Source organism: Tursiops truncatus, chromosome 2 (genome assembly GCF_011762595.2).
Source record: "Tursiops truncatus isolate mTurTru1 chromosome 2, mTurTru1.mat.Y, whole genome shotgun sequence".
Lineage (NCBI taxonomy): Eukaryota > Metazoa > Chordata > Mammalia > Artiodactyla > Delphinidae > Tursiops > Tursiops truncatus.
In genome coordinates this window covers 63,533,951-63,549,589 of record NC_047035.1, presented here as the reverse complement: position 1 = coordinate 63,549,589, position 15,639 = coordinate 63,533,951, and the positions used below count along the sequence as shown (strand labels likewise).

The 15,639-nt window shown below is 39.9% G+C and overlaps 1 protein-coding gene across 6 annotated transcripts in view; it reads left to right on the top strand.

Moving 5' to 3' along the window:
- Positions 1–42: 42 nt before the first annotated feature.
- The window catches only part of PRORP (protein only RNase P catalytic subunit), a 159,156-nt gene continuing 143,559 nt past the window's right edge, over positions 43–15,639 (top strand). For 2 of the 6 annotated variants that reach the window (XM_073800553.1, XM_073800550.1), the window contains exons 1-4: positions 46–196; positions 962–2,243; positions 3,970–4,017; positions 4,503–4,635. In XM_073800553.1, coding sequence (XP_073656654.1) covers positions 1,255–2,243; positions 3,970–4,017; positions 4,503–4,635 — 1,170 coding nt within the window. In that variant the 5' untranslated portion in view covers positions 46–196; positions 962–1,254. Of the gene's footprint in view, positions 197–394; positions 630–712; positions 828–961; positions 2,244–3,969; positions 4,018–4,502; positions 4,636–15,639 lie in introns of those variants that run through there. The other 4 variants (XR_012329999.1, XM_019924030.3, XM_073800551.1 and 1 more) reach the window with 4 other exon arrangements.

Below are 15,639 nucleotides of genomic sequence, written 5' to 3'. Positions count from 1 at the left end.
CGCGGGCGGAAGTCGGCTAACCCGGCCAAATCGATCACCGTAACCACTGCGGAGAATACGGCGATCACGCTAACAGCAGGGAGAGCAGACGTGAAAGAAACGGAGAGGGAGCCGCCTTAAGGCAGCTTTCCAGCTTCACCACGCTGTATTTTAAAGGCGCAGAAGGAGTGAAGGGGAGGAGAAAGCACAAATACAGGTAAATTTATTTTCTGTAAATTAATTTTCATCTTGAAATATATTTTCATCTTGAAATTTATTTTCATCTTATTTCATCTTTCATCAAATTTTATTTCATCTTGGCCCTTTGGCACTTGTGCGCCACGTGATCCCGGAAGTCCTTTGGCTCTTCCGGTTCGAGGGACGAGCTTTCTAATTTCACAGTTTCTTTTCATTGTTCATGGCGGATTTGTGGAAGCCCTAAAGTCTCCCTGAATGTAGTAGGCGCCTTCAGCAGCCGCTCGTGCCCCCTCCTGCCAGTAGAAGATTCAGAGTCGCCTTTTTCTTGCCGTCAGGCCGGGCGGAAGGCCTGCTTCTGGCTCAGCCAGGCCTCCGCGGCCGCGCCGTCGCGGTGCATTGTGGGCGGGGTAGTTTCCGCCGCGTTTATGGTTGTATGGTACGTGAGTGCTGCGGTGAGTGGTTGAATCAAGTAAACTTCCGTTTGTGATAGATCCGTACACAGTAGGTGGTGCCCTCGTGGACCTTCCTTCCTTACTAGTATCGCTGGCTCGGCTCAGCTCTCTGCCCCTTCCCCACTCCCATTTCCTTATTTGACGAGTTTGGCGGCCACGGCCCCTAGACTCGGGCTTTCGCCTCTGTCCTGGCTGCCGGTGGGTCTAGGGTAGGGGGCTTCCGACTTTTCGCCCCTTCTGCAGCCTGGCTCCCGTGGGATCCGGTCCCTTTGCAAGGAAAGTTGTGATCCACGTGAGTCAACTGGCTGGTCTTCTTTGTGCATTTTCCTCAGGTTCGCGGACTGGAATATAACAGGCACCAGAGGATTCCTTCTCGGTCCCCTCGTCCTGGAACTTGCGACCAAGGTTGGATGTCCCCATATCCTTGTTTAATGGAGAGAACTCAACTAAGCTTCGTTGCTGCTAGCCCCAAAAGCATTTGATTTGTCTGTGAGAAGCTGAAAATCATCTTTTAGAAAGTTGCGCTTCGATCTCCGCCCCCTACCCTCAAATCCCTTAATTATGCTGTAGAAGTTGGGGCTTTTTGAACATCTCTCTCACAATCTGGTGCTGATTTAACTGCATAATGGCTTTCTATTTCACTGGTATTCGAAGCTTTCCTAAACTTTGGAAGAGCAACCCATACCTTGGGCTAGGCCCAGGTCACTCTTTTCTCTCTCTCTTTCTCAAAGACTGTTATGGCATCAAGAACCAAGAGAAGTGGTTTTCTCTTAAAACGGTGTCTCCACAAAATACCAAAGCAATGAATCTGCTGGTTGCCAAAGCCAGATATGTCAGGAAAAAAGATGAGGGCAGTAGTAAGCAAGTTTCTGCTGATTCTCCTCACATGTTTGCAGCTGGAGCGGCTAAGAAGAGATCACAGATGAATCCTCCGAGTAAAGAGCACGTCTTGCCACCTGTGAAGAACATTTTTCAACTCCCGACAAAACCTTTGAATTCAGAGGAGTGGGATAAACTGAAGGAATATTTCAAAGAAAAGGCTAACTTTGAAAATTGGATCATTTCACAGATGATTAAATGCCGTAGCTCTGTCGATGTGGCCAAATCTGTGCTGGCCTGGGTAGCTGCAAAAAACAATGGTATTGTAGGCTATGATTTGCTGGTCAAGTATTTGTATCTCTGCGTTTCTCATAAGCAGACATCAGAAATTATTGATGTCTATGAAATCATGAAAGACAGATACAAGCGTTTAGAATCTGGAGCGTACACTCTTCTCATCCGGGGATTAATCCATACAGACAGATGGAGAGAGGCCTTGCTGCTGTTAGAAGACATCAAAAAAGTCATGATTCCTTCAAAAAAGAACTATGATGACTGTATCCAGGGAGCCCTCTTTCATCAAGATGTAAATGTAGCTTGGAATTTGTATCAGGAGTTGTTAGGTCATGATATTGTTCCTATGTTGGAAACATTAAAAGCCTTCTTTGATTTTGGAAAAGACATGAAAGGTGATCAGTATTCAAACAAACTGCAAGACATTCTTTTGTATCTAAGAAATAATCAGCTGTATCCTGGGGAGTCATTTGCACACAGTATAAAAACATGGTTTGAAAGGTAATTTTGATTTTTGTTTATATGTATATTTTTATTTTGATACCGTTGCCTAAAAGTAGCCTCCTCTTTTTTTTTATTAGTTGCTGAGGATTACTCTAGTCAGATTATACTTTCTTCTGTCTCTTAGTAAGATTGTTTCCCCTTTAAGACAAAGTTTTCTTTCCCTTTAAAAAAGTAGCAGCGTAAATAAGTTGTGCTAATCTCTACTCATCACATAAAAGGGAAATTATAGAACACTTGTTTTTATGTTTTTTTTCCGTTTAGAAGGATCATTTGTTTTCTGAGGTGTCTAGTATGATGTGAATATTTTCAAATAGCACTTGTGGCTGGAGTTCATAGCAAGAAAACTGGAGCTGTCTTTGGGTCATATTAGTATTTTCAGAAGTTCTTCTGAAACCTAGTGACTAGTATGATGTGCACATATATATTCTGTTTAATCTATGCATTTCACCAGCTTGAATAGTTAGAGGGGAGAGAGGAATCCTGCTCAAACCTGATATGTGTTAAAGAAGAAAATCTTTATCCTTCCTGTTTTTGATCATACCATCATTTGAGTGCTCTCTCCAAGGCTGTCCTTTGCTTTCCCTTTGCTTTTATTCATGTTACTGGCTGTGTGCGTGCTGATTTATTGCTTCAGTCTTTTGTTCTCTTATTTCTTTACCACTAATTGGCTTTAGGCTCTTTCCTACAGATTCATTCCTTTTGTCTCTATTTTTCTCTTGCTTTTCTACTATATATTATCTTTACAGAGCTTTGAAGTAGCAATCATGCTTAATTATCTTTCTTAACACATTTATTGAATATCCACAGAGGAGCTAAGTTGTGAAAATCTTGGAATGGGAAGGATTTTGGATTTTAATGTTATCAAGAGTGCTGGTCTTGGAGTACTTTTTAAAAAGTAACTGCCAAACAGTGAGAAAATAAGATTAGAGAGGAATTAAGATTTGAAACAGGGAGATCTGTTTGGAGGCAATTGTAGGTTTGAATGAGGGATGATGAGATCTTGAATTAAGAACTGGGAAAGGAGAGAAGTCAGTAGAATCAATAGGAATGGATGGTATTATCTGTAAGAGGAAAGAAGAAAGGATAAGTTGATTGAGCAAATAAACCAATAAGTAGTTTTGAATGCCTCCAATTTTAGGCTTAGCACTGTGCATGATCCGTGATGTAAGATCTATTATAATGGCATTCACGACCTAATTGGGAATACAATAGTAGACAGTTATCTCAGAGTGGTGTATAAAATGATAGTGTAAGAGAAGAAATTACTCTGGGCCAGGAACAATCTCTGGCAGCTTTATGGAGAAAGTTAGAGTAAAATTTTTTTTTTTTGTCTGGGCAGTGCGCCATGCGGGATCAGGACCCATGCCCCCTGCATTGGGAGGGCAGAGTCTTAACCTCTGGATCGCCAGGGAAGTCCCTAGAGTTGAGTTTTGATTTAGAGGTCTGGGCTGCTTTCTGGGCAGGTCCTGTGAAGACAGATTTCGAGTTAAAGATGAGGGTCAGATGACGAGAGAAGCAAAGGGAAGGAGATCCAGAGTAGAGTACCATCAGTTACTTAGCCCCATCACAGTATTAGCAACCACTATTCTAATTGAACCATTCTAGGGAAGTATCCAGAACTTCTCAGAGCTCTTTCCTACGGATTTTTTAAATACAGTGAATATCTTTCTGTTCAGTAGGGATTTGACCCTCTGGTGATTTGGTTTTGCAATCTTTTTTGTAGTGTTCCTGGAGAACATTGGAAAGGACAGTTCACCACAGTCCAGCAAAGGTAAAAGCCAATGTTTTATTTTTAATTTGTTCGATTCAGATTTAGTAGGTTGTTGTTACTTATTTTTAAAAATTTTAAGAATACCTTAGAAACAGGATAATTAAGTTAGTTAGGATAGCCAAGAAAAAAGTCACAGTTTTGCATTTGGAGAATTTGTAGTGCTCAAAATGTTTCTTTCAGTAGGTGCTGTGAGCCTGGTGTGACGCCTCAGAAATGTTTTTCCCTAGAGATTTGGGACCCAGTTGTGTTTTAGGAATGACTTTAAAAACTATGTCTGGGTGCCAGCCATCTACTCTTTTGGGTTTTCTGGCACATTATTTTGTTACATTATCTGGATTACAAAAAGTGAGATGTGTATGATGATCGCAAAGGTTATAATGTTCTTTTTTTAAACTACCTTCCAATTTCCTCATGTCCTAGAATTATTCATTGTAGAAAAAGTTCTTTTCCAGGACATTATTTAACACATTTAATTGTAATTACAGTGGTCAGTGTTTGGGCTGTGGAAAAACTATAGAGTCTATTCACCTGAGTTCAGAAGAGTATGAATTTCTCAAGGAAAAAATAATGAGGGATGTGATAGATGGAGGTGACCAGTACAGAAAGACGACACCTCAGGTGAGTCTGGAACAGGTCTTGTTGATTCCTGGGTTGCTTGTCTTGAGCAGGGGTCAACAATTTTTTTCTGTAAAAGGCCAGATAATAAGTATTTTAGACTTTGTGGGACATAACGTCTCTGTTGCAGCTTTTCTACTCTGCTGTTGTAGTGAAAACAGCCACAGAAAATACATAAATGAATACAGTAATACTATTCATGAAAATAAGTTGTGGGCTGGATTTGGCACACTGGCCGTAGTTGCCAACCTTTAGGAGAGATTGCTTTCGACTTTCATAGAATAATTGGGTTAGACTGTCATCCATCTATTGAAGTCAATCCTATTTCATCTGCGCACAAGTGCACTTAAGCCAAAAAGATAGATGCTTATTCTTTGTCTAGGTGCTTCCAGAAAACTGTTCAGTAAACTCCCATGAAAGCATTATGGTTTCACACAAGTTTTCTAGTCAAGAGAGTTTAAGGTAGCTTGACAAAATTATTTCCAAGTCTTCTTTTTATCGAATTTGATTCTTGAAGTCATTCTTAATAGCTTTATTTTGCTAATCTTCAGTGCTTTATGCGGGTTTACTAAGATTAAGTTGAAGTAAAATGCTTTTACCTTGGGGAAAGGTTATCCTCGGGGAAAGGCTGCCTATCATCTCACTGAATGCTTTTTCTTCAAGATACCAAATAAAAAGGAGAAGAGAAAATTGTTCTGCCTTCTCACGTTGACTTAAAATTATCAGAAAATGCCCCTACTAGGAAGACTTTTAATCCTCAGAATAAAGTCAGAATCTGGTCCGTGAAAACATTATCTTCATTTTATGGAATACCTTTTAGCTGACTTTATTGATAAAATTATAGTTAACATTTATTAAATGATCCTAAGAGCTTTATATTCATTATCTTGTATCTTATTTAACCGTTACACTACCCTATAAGATACTATTTTATTTCTGTATTACGGATAGAGTGATTGAGACTTCGGGAGGTTAAATATACCCTAGGACACTCCACTAATAAAATCAAGGTCAGACTGACCCCAAAACTTTTGCCTTTATACTCTGCTGCCTCTCATTGAATGAAAATTCAATTCGTAGTTCTGTATGTACTTGACAGCTGACTGGCTGTAGCAGCTCTCAGTGCCTTAGGAATTTCTGCCAGCTAAAATGATTTCAACAAATTTCCTTTCTCTCATCCAATATCTGCTGAACACTTAATGTTTATCTTTGGAAGCAGGCGTTAAGATAGATTCAGGGTTGTGTAAATCATGCTGTTTGCTACCAAAGACTTTACATTTCTTTTGTGGGCTAATTGAACATTCTTCCCATCCTCCAACTTTTTATTTAATAAAATTTTCAACCTAAAGAAAAAGTTAAAAAATAGCACAATGGACACCTACATACTCTTTGTCAGAGTAACCAGTTATTATTCCACATATGCTTTCTGTCTCTTTTTGTGTTTTTTTTTTTTTTTGCGGTACACAGGCCTCTCACTGTTGTGGCCTCTCCCGTTGTGGTGCACAGGCTCTGGGCACGCAGGCTCAGCGGCCTTGGCTCACGGGCCCAGCCGCTCCGTGGCATGTGGGATCTTCCCGGACCGGGGCACGAACCCGTGTCCCCTGCATCGGCAGGCGGATTCTGAACCACTGCGCCACCAGGGAAGTCCTCTATATGTGTTTTTATGAACCATTTAAAAGTGAGTTGGTAGACATGTGACCTTAAATATCTCAGCATGTATCTTCTTTTTTTGTTTGTTTTTGGCCGTGCCGCTCACCTTGCGAGATCTCAGTTCCCCGACCAGGGATTGAACCCGGGCCACAGCAGTGAAAGCCTGGAGTCCTAACCACTGGACCACCAGGGAACTCCCTGTATCTAAGAATAAGAACATTCTATGTAATTAAATGCTATTATCACATTTAAGACCCTTCACATTAATTCATTGTCATTTAATAAAAACGGCATATTCAAAATTTCCCAGTTGTTCCTCCAAAATGTATTTTATAACTTTTTTCTTCTGACCCAGGACTGAATCAAGATTCACTCATTGCTTTTGGTTGTTATATCTCTCTAAATCCAGAGCAGCGCCTCCCCCGCAACCCCGCCTTTTTTTGTTTTTATTACATTGATTTTTTTTTTGAAAAGTCTGGGTGGTTTGTCTTGTTCAGGGCTTCTCAAACTTTGTACCTCAGAGTCCCTTGAGGATCTGTTTAAAATGCAAATTATGACTCACTTGTCCAGAGTGGGGTCTGAGATTCTGTATTTCGAACAAGCTCCCAGGTGATGGGATTCTGGTCTTTGGACCACTTTTGAGTAGCAAGACTATGGACTAATTGTCTGATGGCTTTCTCTTCATTGATTCAGTGTAAAAGCTTTTGGGGTATGTTACACAGGCAGTGCTGTGTGCTGCTTACTGCATCACAGCAGTCACATAATATCAGGTTGCTCTCTGTTGCTGATGCTAAGTTTCATCACTTGATTAAGAGGGTGACTGCCAGATGTCTCCACTGTAAAGGTGCATTTTTTTCCTTTATAATTTCCCTTTGTAATTTTTAAATTAAAAATTAAGTAATCTGTGGAGTAATACTTCAAGACTACACAGATATCCTGTCACCCATTAACTCTTCACCCAGTGTTTTTCACATGACGGAGATGAGCTCTGCCTTCGGAATGGTGCAAAGTGATGATTTTCTAGTTCTTTTTTTTTTTTTTTTTAAGATGAACTGTGTTGGACTCCATTACCATCATTATTCTTTTTGATGCTCAAATTGTCCCAAATTTGGCCTGTGGGAACCCTTGCCAAGCCAGCTCCTGTGTGTCTTTGACATCCTCATAGCAAACCCGCCCCCCAATCAGTTTTTGAGCATCTCTGTGCTTTCTGGCACAAGATGTCCCAGGTTTTCACCTTGAATTGCTCCTGCCCCAGTCATGGAATCACTAGTTGAATACTTTTGTTTAAGACTCTTAATGGCTAAACATTGCCATAATTTCTTCTTAATGATTCCTTCTGACTGTAATTCTAGACTAATAGAAGGAAGATTTGTTAGTTTTCTCTGCTGACAAAGATTTAGAACCCAGAGCAAACCTTCTCCTCGGAGAATGTTATACTGCAGGAGGAGTTTCAGGCTCCAGACTGGTGAGAATAACAAAGAGTAGTCATACATTTAATTACCATAATTCACAAAGCAACTGAATATATTCACAGAAGGATTGGGACATTTTATGACAAGAGAAATTGTCTCCTTTTCTCTTTCCAGGTGTTCTCCCCTTTCCTCTCTGCAGCTCCCCAATTCTGTATCCCATTTTTTTGTCATCTGCCTTTCACCTTTAAGCTACTGATTTAACATAGTAACATTGCGACCATTTATGGAATGATTACCCTATTGTCAGGCACTTCTAGGCCTGTTACACTCACAGCACTCAACAATCTTGAAAGGATATCACCAATTTGAAGATGGGGAAGCTCAGGATGAGAACCATATCCATGGTTAACAGGCAGTGAAAGAAGGCTTATGGCTGGATTGGTTCAGGGTTTAGCTTTGGTAATATTGGTGAAGCAGAAGGGGCAGAGATGGATCCAGAGCATTTCTGGTAGATTGAAGTAGAACCAACTCTTTTTGGGACTAGAGGAAACAAATTAAGAATAGTGGATAAGTTAAGTGTGTAGGTACAGCAAAGAGTTTTTCTCTGAAGAGCCGGAGAATTTTCAAATTGGTCATTTGAAAGTGAGAGAATGTTTGATAGTCTGAGAGAGCTTAAGGACAATTTTAAGCCTTGGAAGTTTGGATTATTTGTGGGAGAACTGAGGAGAGTATCTCTGGGTGGTGCTGAAGTCCCAACAACTACACTTGTAAGGGCATTGATCTGTGAGCCATTTTCAGCAGTCCTGGGCCATCTACGTAGAGAGAAGGCAGCTGGATGGGATGGGATGAGATTTTGCTAGGGTGGTACCGTCGAGGGAAAAGGGAAAACAGGAGTTGAGGGTGTAGGTGAGAGGGTGGCTTAATTAACGGACCATGAGATCAAGGTTGGTAGAAGGAAGTAAAGATGGGTAGGAGCTCACAGATTAGGAGACAAGGGAGGTAAAAGTGGACCGGAATCTCAGTGAGGTTGGAGAGCAAGCATAAACGGAGTGAGAGTGATTAGTGTCTATTAGCGATTCGATTTGAGAGACGGAGGGCTCTGGAGTGGTGACAAAATCCAGAGTATGAGAGTTAAGCAGATGAAGAAACTGAGAGCCTAAATTGCTAGGTGGTCATCCACAGCTAATTAGAGTGTCCATATGATAATTTTTAAAAATAATAACTGCAACCACATTATGGAATGCTTACCAACTGCCAGGCTGGTGATGAAGTCTCTGAGTCCAGTGCCAAATTCTTAATAAATGTTCAGATGCCTGGGACAACACAAGGTGATAGCAAAGAGGAGTCAGCAAACTATGGCCCACCGACCAAGTCCACCCTTCCACTTTTTTTTTTTTTTAATATTTATTGATTTATTTTGACTGCACTGGGTCTTAGCTGCGGCATGTGGGATCTTTGTTGCAACATGCGGGATCTTTTAGTTGCAGCATGCAGACTTCTTAGTTGTGGCATATGGGCTCTTAGTTGCGGTGTGCATGCAGGATCTAGTTCACTGACCAGGGATCGAACCCAGGCCCCCTGCATTGGGAGTGTGGAGCTGGACCACCAGGGAAGTCCCTCTACCAATTGTTTTTGTAAATAAAGTTTTATTGGAACACAGCTACAGTCATTCATTTCTATTCGGGCATACCTCGTTTTATTGCACTTTGCTCTATTGCGTTTTTTTAAGAAATTGAAGGTTTGTGGCAGCAATGCGTCGAGCAAGTCTATTGGTGCCATTTTTCCAACAGCATTTGCTCACTTTGTGTCTCTGACACATTTTGGTAATTCATGCAGTATTTCAAACTTTTTCATTATTATTGTATTTGTTATGGTCATTCATGATCAGTGGTCTTCGATGTTACTATTGCAAAAAGATGATGACTCACTGAAGGCTTAGATGATGGTTAGGATTTTTTAACTAAGGTATGTACATTTTTTAAAGATATAATGCTATTGCACACTTAATAGACTACAGTATAATGTAAACATAACTTTTAAAACAATTTTTATTGGAGTATAGTTGATATACAATGTTGTGTTACTTTTTGCTGTACAGCAAAGTGAATCAGTTATACATATACATATATCCACTCTTTTTTAGATTCTTTCCCCATATAGGTCATCACAGAGTATTGTTTTTTGTTTTGTTTTGTTTTTTTCTTTTTGACCACACTGTGCAGCATGCGGGATCTTAGTTTCCCAACCAGGGATCGAACCCATGCCCCCTGCAGTGGAGCGTGGAGTCTTAACTACTAGACTGCCTGGGAAGTCCCATTACAGAGTATTGAGTAAAGTTTGCTGTGCTACATAGTAGGTCCTTATTAGTTATCTATTTTATATATAGTAGTGTATATATGTCGATTCCAATCTCCCAATTTATCCCTCTCTCCCTTCCCCCCTGGTAACCATAAGATTGTTTTCTACATCTGTAACTCTATTTCTGTTTTGTAAATAAGTTCATTTGTACCATTTTTTTAGATTCCACAACATAACTTTTTACATGCACAGGGAAACGAAAAAATTTGTATGACTCTCTTTATTGTGATATTTGCTTTATTATGGTGGTCTGGAACTGAACCAAACATGTATGCCTGTCTTGTCTGTGGCTTCTTTTGCCCCGCAGAGTTGGGTAGGTACAAAAGAGACCATGGGCCTGCGAAACCTAAACTATTTACCATCTGGCCCTTTACACAAAACAATTTGCTGACCCCTGGTATATATGAACAGCATAAGCCTCAGTTGAGGTGGAGAAGTAGCAACTTTGAAGGCGCAGTGGGGACTAGGAAAAGGTCTCTCCTTTCCCCTCAGTCCTATAGCATGCTTTGAGAGAATGAGCAGATACCACTTCAGAGCTAAGTAAGGGGACTTCCCTGGTGGTCCAGTGGTAAAGAATTTGCCTTACAATACAGGGGATGCAAATTCGATCCCTGATCAGGGAACTAAGATCCCACATGCTGGGGGGCAACTAAGCTCGCATGCCTCAACTAGAGAGCTTGCATGCTGCAAACTACAGAGCCCACACGCTCTGGAACTTGCATGCCACAACTACAGAGCCCATGCGGTCCTGGAGCCTGCACGCCACAACCAGAGAGAGAAAACCCGCATGCCACAACTAGAGAGGAGCCCACACACACGCCGCAACGGAAGATCCCTCATTGCCTCAAGGAAGATCCTGTGTGCCGCAACTAAGATGTGACGCAGCCAAAAATAAATAAAATAAATAAATAATAAATAAATCTTAAAAAAAAAAAAGAACTAAGTAAGGAGTCATTGATGATCTTAGGAAGAGCAGTGTCAATAGTACACCGAGGGCCAAAGCCAGCCAGGTTATAACAACTGAGTGAACACACATTGAGGTTAAACTCTCCTTTTGAGAAGTTTAGATGAAAACAGGAAGAAGGCAATGAGATAGTGGTGACTAGAGTTTGGTAGAGGTCAAGGGACGGTTTAGGGAGATGGGAGAGATGTGCATGTTCATAAGGTGAAGAAAGGGTTGTCAGTAAAGATAAAAATGTTGAATAAGCAGGACAAGTAGTAGAGAGAATGCATTACTGATGAGCAAGGTTCAAAAGTAGGAAGGGGTTGCCAGAAAGCACAGATGGGGAGGTTAGAAATGAAAGAAACCTCTCTGAGACTAGAAAAGAAAGAAGATGGGTGTGGATACAGATATAGATGGGAGGCAAGAAGGCTGAGGGTAATGACATGTGCTATGTTCAGTGGGATGCAAGGTGAGAGATGGGCATCAGTGGAGGACTAGAGAGAGTGAAGAAGGCTTGGGATGGTGCTTGAGAGGAAGGGCAGAGATGCTAACTCAAGCAGAAGGATGTGGCAGGGAGTGGGATGCTGAGACTTGAATCATTGAAGTTGTAGGCATCGCTTTCCGTAAATACGTGGTTTAATATTTTTCCAACAGAGCATGGCTCACCCAGAGTAGTAGTGAAGACAAAATGTAGCATTGGTTCAGATTTTGGGTTTTGTTGGTTAGATGTGGCAACGTAATAGGGAGCAGAGGAAGGTAGTTCTGATAGAATAGTTAACACAATCACCATGGGGCCCAAACTAGATAGGGAAGGAAATAAGGCCAGAGAGCACTTATCTGGGAGGGCTCGGGCTCGTAGTCTCACTGTGGAGTAAAGGAGAAGGTCCAGTGACAATAAAGGAATGAAAACTGGAAGGCTGAGGTCAGAGAGCAGGTGACTAAAAATTGGAGACTAAGATTTCAGAGGACAAGCCATTCTGGGCCCTGTCCAGATCCAGGGTAGGGCTCTCAGGGTGTGGCATGTGCCCCAGGGTAAGGTTCAGCTCCAGAGTGTCATTTCCCACAAATTTTTCATCTTGTGTTTTTTTTTTTGCATACTATGTGTGTTAATTTGCTAGGGCGGCCATAACAAAATACCACAGACGGAGTGGTTTAACCAACAGAAATTTATTTTTGCACAGTTCCAAGAATCAAAGTATAGGCAGGTTTGGTTTCTCCTGAGGTTTTTTTCTCTCCTTGACTTGCAGATGGCCCCCCTCTTGGTTTGTCCTCACAAAGACTTCCCCTGTGCTCAGGCATCTACAGGTGTCTCTTTGTGTGTCCAAATTTCTTTTTCACATGAGAACACCAGTCAGATTGGATTAGGGCCCATCCTTATAATGTCATTTTACCTTAATCACCTCTTTAAAGGCCTTATCTTCAAATACAGTCACATTGAGAGGTACTAAGGGTTAGGACTTCAACATACAAATTCTGAGGAGGCCACAGTTCAGTCTATAACACCATTCATTGCAAATATGTATTAAAACTATATTGTGTTCAGCATTTTAAGTTATTTTGTACTGGGAACAAACAGCTGGAACTTCTTTCAATATTACTTTTTAAAGCTTGTTTATAATTTGGGAATGTGAGGTATAAACCAAGGAGTAAGTACTAATCCATGTTGAGTTTGTCTACTTAAGAAAAATGTATGATTTCAGCTCACCTCCATAAGCATCTAAAAAGAGCATTATCAAAATTGTTTCAGGCTTATATGTTTTTACCAAGTAGTACGCTTTTGTTCAAAACAAAATAAATGAGATGGCACCCTTTAATGAAATGGTTCTCAGCCTCAGCTGCTTGTTATAATAGTTCAGGGGATGTTTAAAAATTACTGATGCTCAGACCCCCCCCCCCTAGAGATTTTGGTTTTAAGTGTACAGTTCAGTGGTATTAAATACATTCACATTATTGTGCAGCCGTCACCACCATCCATCCCCATAACTCTTTTCATCTTGTAAAACTGAAACTCTATTAAACAATAACTCCTCATTCTCCCCTCCTCCCATCCTCTGGCAACCACCATTGTACTTTCTGTCATTATGGTTTTGACTACAAGTACCTTGTATAAGTGGAATCATACAGTATTTGTCTTTTTGACTGACTTATTTCATTTAGCATAAGGTCCTCCAGGGTCATCCATGTTGTAGCGTATTACAGAATTCCCTTCTTTTTTAAGACTGAATAATATTCTATAGTATGCTTATACCACATTTTGTGTATCCATTCTTCCATCAGTGGACGCTTGGGTTGCTTCCACATTTTAGCTATTGTGAATAATGCTGTTATGAACATGGGTCTTTGAGACCCTGCTTGCAATTCTTTTGGATATATACTGAGAAGTGGAATTGCTGAGTCATATGCTACATCTATTTTTAATATTCTGAGGAACCTCCATACTGTGTTCCACAGTCGCTGTATTCTTTTACATTCACACCAATAGTGGGCAAGGGTTCCAATTTCTCCACATCCTTGCTAACACTAGTTGTTTTCCGTTTCTTTTTGGTAGTAGCCATCCAAATGGGTGTGAGGTGGTGTCTCATTGTAGTTTTGATTTGCATTTCTCTAATGATTAGTGATGTTGAGCATCCTTTCGTGTGCTTATTGGCCATTTGGCCGTCTTCTTTGGAGAAATGTCCATTCAAGTCCTTTGCCCATTTCTGAATGGGACTTGGGGTTTTTGTTGTTGAGTTTTAGGTTTTTGTTGTTGAGTTTTCTCTATATTTCGATGTTTTTCCCTATATATGATTTGCAAATATTTTCTCCCATGCTGTGGGTTGCCTTTTTATTCTGTTAATAGTGTCTTTTGATGCACAAAATGTTTTAAATTATCATGAAGTCCAATTTGTTTATTTTTTCTTTTGTTTCCTATGCCTTTGGCATCATATCTAAGAAAATCATTGCCAAATCCAATGTTGTGAAGCTTTTGTTCTGTTTTTGTCTCTCAGAGTTTAATTGTTTTAGATCTTACATTTAGGTCCTGGCTCCATTTTGAGTTAATTTTTGTATATGGTATTAGGTAAGGGTCAAACTTCATTTTTTTGTGAGTAGATATCCAGTTTTCTCAGCACCATTTGTTGAAAAGACTGCCCTTTCCCAATTGAATGGTCTTGGCACTCTTGTTAAAAGTCATTTTTAACATATATGAGAGGGTCTGGATTTATTTCTGTTCCATTGGTCTGTATGTCTATTTTTATGCCAATACCACACTGTTTTAATTACTGTAGCTTGATAGTAAGTTTTGAATTCATTAAGCGTAGCTCCTCCAGTTTTGTTTTTGATTTTCCAGGATTGTTTTGGCTATTCAGGGTCCCTTGAGATTCCATTTGAATTTTGGGATGGGTTTTTCTATTTCTGCCACACACACACAAAAAAAGTCATTGGGATTTTGATAGAGATTGTATTGATTCTGTAGATTGCTTTGGGTAATGTTGACATTTTAACAGTATTGAGTCTTCTGATTCATGAACATGGGATTTATTTCCATTTATTTACTTTCAGCAGTGTTTTGTAGTTTTCATTGTACAGGTTTTTCACCTCCTTGGTTAAGTTTATTCCTAGGTATTCTTTTTGATGCTATTATAAATAGAACTGCTTCTGTAATTTTCTTTTCAGATTGTTCATTATTAGTCTATAGAAATGCAACTGATTTTTGTGTGTTGACTTTATATCCTGCTACTTTGCTAAATTGATTTATTACTTCTGACTGTGTGTGTGTGTGTGTGTGTGTGTGTGTGTGTGTGTGTGTACTTTTATGGTTTTCTCTATATAAGATCATATAATCTGCAAACAAGGACAATTTTACTTCTTTTCCAATTTGGATGCCTTTTGCTATTATTTTTTTCCCCTTGCTTAACTGCTCTGGCTAGAACTTCCAGTAGTGTGTTAAGTAGAAGTGGTACAAGGGGGCATCCTTGCCTTGGTCCTGATCTAGTCCTGAGGAAAAGCTTTCAGTCTTTCACCATTGAGTATGATGTTGGCTGTCGGTTTTTATATATGGCTTTTATGTTGAGTTAATTTCCTTCTATTCCTAGTTTGTCAAGTATTTTTTGTTTTTCTGTTTGCTTTTTTAATGAGTGTCAAATGTTGTTAAATGCTTTTTCTGCATTATTTGAGATGATCATGTGTTGTTTTCCTTTGTTCTGTTTATGTGGTGTATTATATTGATCAATTTTCATATATTGAACATCCTTGCATTCCAGGAATAAAGCCCACTTGGTCATGGTGAATAGTCCTTTTAATATGCTGCTGAATTTTGCTTGCTAGTATTTCGTTGAAGACTTTTACATCAGTATTTATAGTTTTCCTTTCTTGTAGTTTAAAGACACTTCAGTATCAAGTTAACACTGGCCTCGAAGAATGAGTTGAGAAGTGTTCCCTCCTCTTTAATTTTTTGGAAAAGTTTAAGAAGGATTGGTATTTGTTCTTCTTTAAACGTTGAGTAGAATTCACCTGTGAACCATCAGGTCCAGGACTTCTTTTTGTTGGGAGATTTTTAAATTGCCGATTCCCTCTCCTTACTAGTTATAGGTATATTCAAATTTTCTTTTTCTTGATGATTATACCTCTTTGTCTGCATCTCTGTGATCAGAAGCAGCAGTCTGC